The 10,000-nt window shown below is 39.4% G+C and overlaps 1 protein-coding gene across 1 annotated transcript in view; it reads left to right on the forward strand.

The window, feature by feature from the left end:
* LOC135090776 (glutamate receptor ionotropic, delta-2-like) overlaps positions 1-10,000 on the forward strand; it is a 170,689-nt gene that overhangs the window by 115,181 nt on the left and 45,508 nt on the right. The window contains exon 11 of the mRNA XM_063987847.1: positions 4,630-5,002. Coding sequence (XP_063843917.1) covers positions 4,630-5,002 — 373 coding nt within the window. The remainder of the gene's footprint in view (positions 1-4,629; positions 5,003-10,000) is intronic.

Below are 10,000 nucleotides of genomic sequence, written 5' to 3' on the forward strand. Positions count from 1 at the left end.
CTCTGATTTGATAAAGTAATGCAATATGTCTCGATATTTTTAGTGTAATATTATCTATATGGTACTTAAAATTTAAAGAGCTATCATAAGTAATACCAAGGAACTTGAATTTATCGATTTTAGTAATTATTCTGTTATTTATTCGTACATTAGGTAAATCCAGCATAGTTTTACCAGTGAATAGCATAAAGTAAGTTTTATCAGTGTTTATTGTGAGCCTATTGCAAAGGCACCATTGATATAATCTTTTAAGTTCATTGTTAGCACTAAAAACAAGTTGATTCGGATCTGTTCCTATTAGATAAACTGTCATATCATCGGCAAATAAAATGCTTTTAGAGTCAGAAAAAATATCAGAAATATCATTGATGTAGAGGAGAAATAATAGAGGTCCAAGCACACTACCTTGTGGTACACCGAGAGTAATTAAGGTTGAAGATGATTTTGCATAACTAAAGGAAGTGTATTGACGCCTGTTTGTTAAGTAATCTGTAAACCATGAAAAAATAGGGCCGCGAATTCCATAGTGGTGCATTTTATTAAGGAGAACTTTATGGTTTATTGTGTCAAATGCCTTAGCAAAATCAATGAATACTGATAAAACAGAAAACTTCTTGTCAATAGCTGTAAATATGTCATTAGAAAATTTATTCAATGCTTTAAAAGTGCTACAATTTTGTCTAAAACCATACTGCGAAGGATTAAGAATATTTTTGTGTTCTAAGTAATTACTTAAATGTTTTTTTCATTAATGTCTCAAATATTTTGGAAAATATTGTAAGTTGAGAAATTGGTCTATAATTTTTGGGGTCATCATGAGGGCCAGATTTATAAATGGGGATAATTTTTGCAGTTTTCAACTTGTCAGGGAAAATTCCATTTGTTACAGACTGATTAAAAAGTATTGTTAAAGGGATTGATAAAAGATTAGAGTTACTTTTGATGATGGTAGCCGATATATCATTTATATCAGAGGTTTTGTTTTTAAGAGACTTAATTACTGAATTCATTTCATATGTAGTGATAATGGGAACTACCATGGAATTTGGATAATTTTCATTGAGGTAATCTAATAGATTTTTATTTGAGTGAGGAAGTTTGCTCTCCAGATCAGGTGCAATTTTAGAAAAATAATTACTGAAGGCATGTGAGATGTCTAAAGGATCACTTAGTACTTTATTATCATATTGCAATGTCTTGATTGTGTCTTTATTTTGAAAGTTACCTTTTAGTTCATTTATTGCTTGCCAAATTTTCTTCGTATTATTTTTAAAGTTTATGAAGATTTGGCGATAATAGTTAGTTTTGGCAGATCGAACAACTTGAGTGAGCTGATTTCTGTACTGTTTAAAAATGTGATGTGAAACTATTCCTAATTTATACATTTTAAATAATTTACATTTATGTTTGATTGAGTTAAGTATTCCACTAGATAACCATGCATTATGAAGTCTTTTAGCTGTTATAAATTTGGTTTTGATAGGAAAGCATTTATTGTAGCATTCATTAACTATATTGTGGAAAAGGTTAAAATTTTCATTTGTATTTGGCAGGACAAGTAGTTCTTCCCAGTTTATGCCTTCTAATTCACTAGTAAATTTGTTATTATTATTGGCATTAATAACTCTGTATGTTATCTTATGTTTAGTATTTGGAAAGGCTTCAATGTTGATATTTATGAATATAGGAAGGTGATCTGATATTGAAAAGTGAATGATACCTGATAGAGAGCGAGGTAGGAAATTAGTCCAGATGTGATCTAGCAGTGAAGGTTGGCCAAGGGCAGAACTATCAGGAAATCTTGTAGGTCTGGATATATGAGGGAAAAAATTAAGTGATTGTAAGGAATTCAGAAACAAATTGGTAGGGAGGTGAGATGAGTGTTCTAGTAAGTTAATGTTGAAGTCACCTATAATGATTGATTTATTATGTCTGAATATGTCGTTATTTAATAACTCATTCATGATGTTAGTAAATTCATTGACAGCTATGTGTTTGCTGTTGGGCCTGTAAATTACTGAAATGATATATTTAGTGTTCCCTAATTCTAGCTTAGAAGTGCAGATTTCAATGTTTTCATTAATGAAAGAATATAGCATTAGTGGTTCTGCTTTCATATGATTTTTAGTAAAAACAGTGATCCCTCCGTGTTCTTTGACAGTCCTTGTTAAGTGGAATGACTCATAACCCTCCAAAAAATAAAGGTGTTTAGTGTTTTGCTGTAGCCATGTTTCTGTAACTGCAATGACTTCAGGTGGTTTAGGTAAACAATTTAGAAAAGACTTCAGTATATCAAAGTTTTTCTGTAAAGATCTAATGTTTATATGTATAACACTGATGTAGTTGTTAGCTAATGGGTTTAAAGCTGAAGTGTATTCTTCAAAGTTGTAATACTTAGACTCCAAAACTTCTATTAGTCGTCGTAATGGGTGGATGTTGGTGCGAAGTTGCTTATTTACGTGCCTCAAGACAGTTTTTTACCATCATCTGGCTTGTCGATTAAGACAATAGGAGGCAACCATGCAGAAGTGGATTTTTCAGTGATTTTTCTTTCTTCCATATTATGGAGCATTTCTATTATTATTTGTTTAGCTTGTTCCGGATGACGATAGATATGACCACAACTAGGTTTCGGATATGCTGCACTGATTTTTTGCTTGTGTACTCTTCATTTGACCCAATTTTCCTTTGTCTAGAATGAGTTATGGATTTGATTACTTACTCTAACTGAAACTGTAGGATAGTGTATGTTACACAATACTATGTAAGAGATAGCGGCTTGCGCATGTGCATGTATAGCCCTAATTGGTAACACTCAGTTTCCCCGCGACGCCCCTTCCTCAGTGTGTTTACCGGATAGAATGTACACCCGTGATACCGAAACACAATTGATTACCGAGGTCACGATACTGATGTACTCTCTCTCTCTCTCTCTCTGGACTGCGATGAATTGGACTGACTGTCTGACTCTCTCTGGAAGTCTCTCGGAAGACTTTCTCTCCACAGATTGATTCTCCAGCTACGCGTACGCTTCTATTTATGTTAGAGAAACGAATGAAGATACAACTTCTGGGATGAAGAAATGGCCAATGAGATGCTTGGAAATGGGGTGAAAGAACCAACGACAGTGGTCGTTAATTTGAAGGAAGAGAGGAAAAGCGAATGCAGGTGTTAACCCTAATGACTGGCAGGAATGTAGGGGAGGAAGGTGTGGTATTCCCTTGAAAGAGAGAGAGAGAGAGAGAGAGAGAGAGAGAGAGAGAGAGAGAGAGAGAGAGAGAGAGAGAGAGAGAGAGAGAGAGAGAGAGAGAGAGAGAGAGAGAGAGAGAGAGAGAGAGAGAGAGAGAGAGAGAGAGAGAGAGAGAGAGAGAGAGAGAGAGAGAGAGAGAGAGAGGAACAGTGGGGAAAGATGTGGCAGGTTAACTTCGCTCCTGAGAAGACGCAAGCGATGGTCATCTCGCGGTCCCCAGGTGCCTCACACGCAGTCTCAGGACAGCTGCGTTTTGGAGGCAAGAGCCTGCTACTTCAGGTTTACATCAAGATCCTGGGCGTGTCTGTGGACAGCGGCCTACGCTTCGATCACCACATCAGTGTCGTCGCCCGCCAGACCTCGCCCGAGTCTCTGCCCTGCACAGGATGGCGAACACCCTCGACACACGGGGAATCCTCACGCTATACAGGGCACAGATACGCCCATGTATGGAGTACGGTGCCCTGTCCTGGATGTCCAGTGCCGCCACCCACATGCAGAGACTGGATGCTGTGCAGCGGCGAGCCCTGCGCTTGGTGGCCACCGACGAGGACCAACAGCACCCAGCACCAGTAACGTCACTGGAGCACCGCCGGGACGTGTCGGCACTGGTAGTGTGCCACAAAACTCAGGTGCAGAGGGTCCCCCACCTTGACCTCCTGAGGCTGCGGCCACACACAGTACAGAGGTGCACCAGAGCTGCGGCCAGCAGTGACGAGCTAGTGAAGGTGCCTCGATCTCGCTCTAGCCAACACCAGCACATTTACACAGCCAGGACTTCGCGGCTGTGGAACATGTTCACGGTGGCCACGCCGCAAGTGCAGGGCATGTCCACACACCAGGTGAAGCTGGCAGCCCACAGCTGACGTAGCACGCACCTGTCCCCATATTTCATTATTGTATTATTATATTTATGTTAAGTATGTACAGTGTTATTCCATGTAAATAATACTATCATAGGCTTTTTAAATAATTCCATACTCAACGTGGAATTTAAGCCACTTTGTAAATATTTGATAAGAGAGAGAGAGAGAGAGAGAGAGAGAGAGAGAGAGAGAGAGAGAGAGAGAGAGAGAGAGAGAGAGAGAGAGAGAGAGAGAGAGAGAGAGAGAGAGAGAGATGGAGGAGAAACATTAAAAATAGATTAGACTGGATGGCCATGTGGGCACAAATGGTATAAGATATATGAACACACCGCATGTGAAATGAAATATATATATATATATATATATATATATATATATATATATATATATATATATATATATATATATATATATATATATATATATATATATATATATATATATATATATATATATATATATATATATATATATATACTAATTTATAGTTTTGTTTGGCCGTATTGACTGCAGCTGTGGTTACTGCTCTTCGTGGTGACAATCCTCATGGGTCCTCTCGGCTTCCTGCTCACCCGATGTCACAACTACTGCATCCAAGGCCTCAATGCTCGTACCAAAAATTCGTTCACCGAGAGCGGACTTTCTGGAAATGTCGGAATTACCCGGACAAACATCCATTCCTACAATGAACCGAAACACAAACTCACTTCTGCATCACCTGTAAAGACTGATCCGTTTCTGCATAAAAAATCAATATTTGTTGTCTCCTGGTTCTGTTTTAACATGTTCAGAAGCGTGGTGATTCAAGGCAATCGTCTGGCGGCTCACTCCTGGCCTATGAGATTGTTGTTGTTCTCCTGGTTCGCTTTTTGTGTTATTCTCTCCGGTAAGTAACATCTGGTCTCTGGCCGTCTTTGCTTCTATGTCTCTCTCTCTCTCTCTCTCTCTCTCTCTCTCTCTCTCTCTCTCTCTCTCTCTCTCTCTCTCTCTCTCTCTCTCTGTATATATATATATATATATATATATATATATATATATATATATATATATATATATATATATATATATATATATATATATATATATATATATATATATATATATATATATATATATTGCTATAAACAAGGTACAATCCTTTTCAAAGCTATCACTACACTCGGATCAGCTTTCCCTAGACTAACTCCTTTGAGTATAGTGCGGTCATAAATACAACGAATCCAGGCCCTTTACGGTTGTCCCGAATTATCAAAACTGAGATCGTCACTCGGTTTAACCCACAGACCAAGAAGCAAGTAAAACAAACGCCAAATAAACCATCTTGCTATAAAAAGAAACAAAAACGCCAGTCACGTGCTAGGGGCACAGCGTGGATGAAGGACACAAAAGTATGAGGTTTATAATATTCTGTGCGCTACTCCCCACCAGAGACCGTCCACCCACACTCACAGAATATGATATCCTCCTACTGGCAAGCAGTCCATTTACAGTGTCCTAGTGGACAGGTAAATACCACCTGTTTACCTGGGGAGAGAATAAATAGCCCCAACCAGCAGAGAGTATCATGATTTCAAACCTCTCAACAGTAAGCTCTGAATACAGTAGCATTTAATGGCGCAAAACGCTAAGAAGACAGGTACACAACTGCAAACAAACCTCGAGATAGTCAAAGAAATTCACTAAAGACAGTCAACAGAACACAGAACGCCAGTACACTCAGAAAGATACAATTGGAGCTGGTAGAGCCAAGTATTTTCTACTAATCACTAAACTCTGCCAGGTTCCCGTGGAAGTCACTTCTACCTAGAATGACACGAGTTTTACTAGCTCTACACTAAATAATTACTATTACCAACAGCCCTTTTTAAAATTTGTAATCCTTGTGACTTCTGCAGCCTCAAAACCTCTCACACAACCACACGTCTAACTATTCCAATGCACTGCAACGAATTCCTTGCGGCGTGTCCTCAATTCCATAAGACAGGTAGTCGAGTTTTCTGCTACTCCTCTTGGTGTGTTGTGTCAATATATATATATATATATATATATATATATATATATATATATATATATATATATATATATATATATATATATATATATATTACTGAATACTTACTTCCAAGCAAGTGACCGCAAGAAGGGCGTGACGATTAAAGAAAACGTATATTTACAAGAGATCAGTACTCCACCCTAATGACGATGCAGGAGGAATAATACATTATAGCGCCGTCCATGGACACGAGGAGTTGAGTTCCATTGGTTTGAGGTTTGTGGCATGGCCTGGAGAGTTCCATACCATTGCGTGAGCTGCTGTTTTGTTTCAGTGAGGCTGCGTCCCGTTTAGCTGCGTACCGTTGTCTTAGCTCTGTGCCGTTGAGGTGAGCTGTTTGGCGTTACGTGAACTGCGTGCCGTTGCGGAGTGCTGTGTGCGTTGCGTGAGCTGCGTGCCGCCACGTGAGTTGCGTGCTGCTGCGTGAGCTGCGTCCCGTTACGGTGGGGCGTTGTGCAATATGTTAGCGTGGGGCGTCGAGCAACGTGGTAGTGTAGGGCTTCAAGCAGCGTGGCAACGTTGGGCAACGTGGGCCGTTGGGCAGCGTAGGGCGTTGTGTAACCCAAGAAGTATCCTTCTTCTTGCTCTTTCCGTTTATCTCTATGACGCCACTGGTAATATATATATATATATATATATATATATATATATATATATATATATATATATATATATATATATATATATATATATATATATATATATATATATATATATATATATATATATATATATATATATATATATATATATATATATATATATATATATATATATATATATATATATATATATATATATATATATATATATATATATATATATATATATATATATATATATATATATATATATATATATATATATATATATATATATATATATATATATATATATATATACATTCTCTTCCCATTTACAGAGATATCTATTCTTGGATATCCTAACCACCTATTAAAATTCTTCGCAATGGTGTTTTCCATACCCTCGCTGGCCTAAAGCCTCTGAAGGCTTATGGATCTGATGGGGTCCCTCCTACTGTTCTCTGAAACTGTGCTTTCGTGCTTACACCTTGCCTAGTCAAACTCTTTCAGCTCTTTCTGTCAACATTTACTTTCTTTCTTGCTGGAAATTTGCCTACATTCAACCCGTTCCTAAAAACGGGGACTATTCTAATCTCTCAAAATACCGTCCTATTGCTTTAATTTCCTGCCTATCTAAAGATTTGGAATCTATCCTCAACAGGAAGATTCATAAACATCTATCACTTTACATCCTTCTACCTGATCGCCAGTAAGGGTTCCGTCAAGGCCGCTTTACTGGTGATCTGGCTTTCCTTGATGAGTCTTGGTCATCCTCTTTTAGAAATTTTGGTGAAACTTTTGCTGTTGCCTTGGACATATCAAAAGCTTTTTGATAGAGTCCGGTATAAAGCTTTGATACCCAAACATCGGCTTCTATCCTTCTCTCTGTAACTTAATTTTAACTTTCCTTTCTGACCGTTCTGTTGTTGTTGTGGTAGACAGTCACTGTTCTTCTCCTAAATCTATTAACAGTGGTGTTCCTCAGGGTTCTGTCCTGTCACCCACTCTCTTATTATTCATCAATGACCAAGCATCAATAAACCAAACTTCTTGTCCTATCCACTCCTATGCTGATGATACCACTCTGCAATTTTCCACGTCTTTTCATAGACGCAGGGAAGCCACAGAACGCCTGACTTCTGATATTTCTGAAATTTCTGATTGGGCAGATCAAACTTGGTATTGTTCAATGCCTCAAAAACTCAATTCCTTCATCTATCAACTCGACACAACCTTTCAGACAACTATTCTCTCTTCTTCAGTGACACTCAACTGTCCCCCTCTTCTACACTGAACTTCCTCGGTGTCATTTACTTATATCTGAACTGGAAACTTCACATCTCATTTCTAGCTAAAAAACAGCTTCTAGGAAGTTAGGTGTTCAGAGACATCTCTGCCAGTTTTTCTCATCCCCCTCTCCCTGCTGCTAACTCTGTACAGGGGCTTTATCCGTCCATGTATGGAATATGCTTCACATGTCTTGGGGGAGTTTCACTCATATCGTTCTTCTAGACAGGGTGGAATCAAAAGCTTTTCGACTCATCAAGTCCTCTCCTCTAACTGACTGTCTTCAGCCTCTCTCTCATCGCCGCAGTGTTGCATCTCTAGCTGTCTTCTACCGCTGTTTTCATGCTAACTGCCCTTCTATTCTTGCTAACTGCATGCCTTCCCTTCCTGCACAAGACTTTCTTCTTTCTCTCACCCCTGTTTAATGCAGGAGTTAACCAGTATTCTCAATCATTCATCCCTTTCTCTGGTAAACTCTGGAACTCCCTGCCTCCTTCTGTATTTCCACCTTTCTATGACTTGAATTCCTTCAAAAGGAAGGTTTCAAGACACTTTTCCTTTAGTTTTTGACTACCGCTTTGGACCCTTTTGTGGGACTGCTATCTCAGTGGACTTTTTCTTTTACTGGATTTTTGTTGCCCTTGGCCAGTGTCCCTCCTACAAAAAAAAAAAAAAAGTATATATATATATATATATATAGAGAGAGAGAGAGAGAGAGAGAGAGAGAGAGAGAGAGAGAGAGAGAGAGAGAGAGAGAGAGAGAGAGAGAGAGAGAAGGGAGCCGCAACATCACGATCAAATAGCACCAAAGCGGCAGCGTTTGATCTGTGGAACCTATTAGCACTAATTCATCCCATTAGCTGGGATGAATTAGCAGAGAAACGTTTCGGGATCTTCACTTATCTTGTCAAGGAGAAGGAAACGACTGAGCTTCTTAGAAACTGTTGGGATCATGTGGGTCTTAACAATACCAAACAGGCTTACACATCTATTTTTCCCTGGAAGACTCTTATTGGTTGACAAAGAACAATACATCAATAAACACACACAAACACACACACACACACACACACACACATACACACACACACACATACACAGCTATTACCCGGACAAGATACACCACCTCAAGCTGGCCAACAACTGACAGTGGTACGCTAAGATCAAAGCTTTGCGTGGCCTACAAAAGCACACTTCATTTCTTCTTTGCACCTCACACCTTCTTGTTAATCTCGCGGCTCAGGAGATGAACGATCACTTTGGTGCTATCTGTCAGACCTTTCCTCCCCTCCACACACCTCCGTTTCCTACCTATCTTCCCGCTCTCTCCCCTCCCCCCACTGTCCAGGCGATGGATGTTTTTAAGAGAATACTTAAATTTAAACCAAGATCCACCACACCCACTGACCTTCCTATAAAAATTTATAAGGAGTTTGCTGCAGAGCTAGCAACACCGCTATGCTCCATAATAAACGCCTATCTCTCCCAACACTCTTGCCCCGCGGACTGGAAGACATCTTACGTCATCCCCATCCCCAAAACTTCCAGTCCACAATCACTCAATGACCTCAGGCCAGTCTCTATCAACCCCATCCCTAGCCTTATTTGTGAAGATTTTGTGTATGACTGGGCCTACACCAAAATTTGTAATACCGTGGATATCAGACAGTTTGGAAATATTAAAGCCATCTCCACCTACCATTACCTGACCAGCTTCTTTGAATTCATCCACAGCCACCTGGACAAGCGAAACACCTCTCTAGCTGTTGCTTTTGTGGACTTCAAAAAAGCCTTTGATCTTGTTGATCACACTGTTGTCATCAGCAAGGCAATAAGTCTGGGTCTCCCTCCTAACCTGATAGCGTGGCTAGCCGACTTCCTCACAGGGAGGCGTCAGGCCGTTCGCTATCAGGGATCTGTCTCTAATTTCCAATAGCTGACATGTGGGGTCCCCCAGGGG

The sequence above is a fragment of the Scylla paramamosain genome, chromosome 36 (assembly GCF_035594125.1).
Source record: "Scylla paramamosain isolate STU-SP2022 chromosome 36, ASM3559412v1, whole genome shotgun sequence".
In the NCBI taxonomy this organism is placed as follows: Eukaryota; Metazoa; Arthropoda; class Malacostraca; order Decapoda; family Portunidae; genus Scylla; species Scylla paramamosain.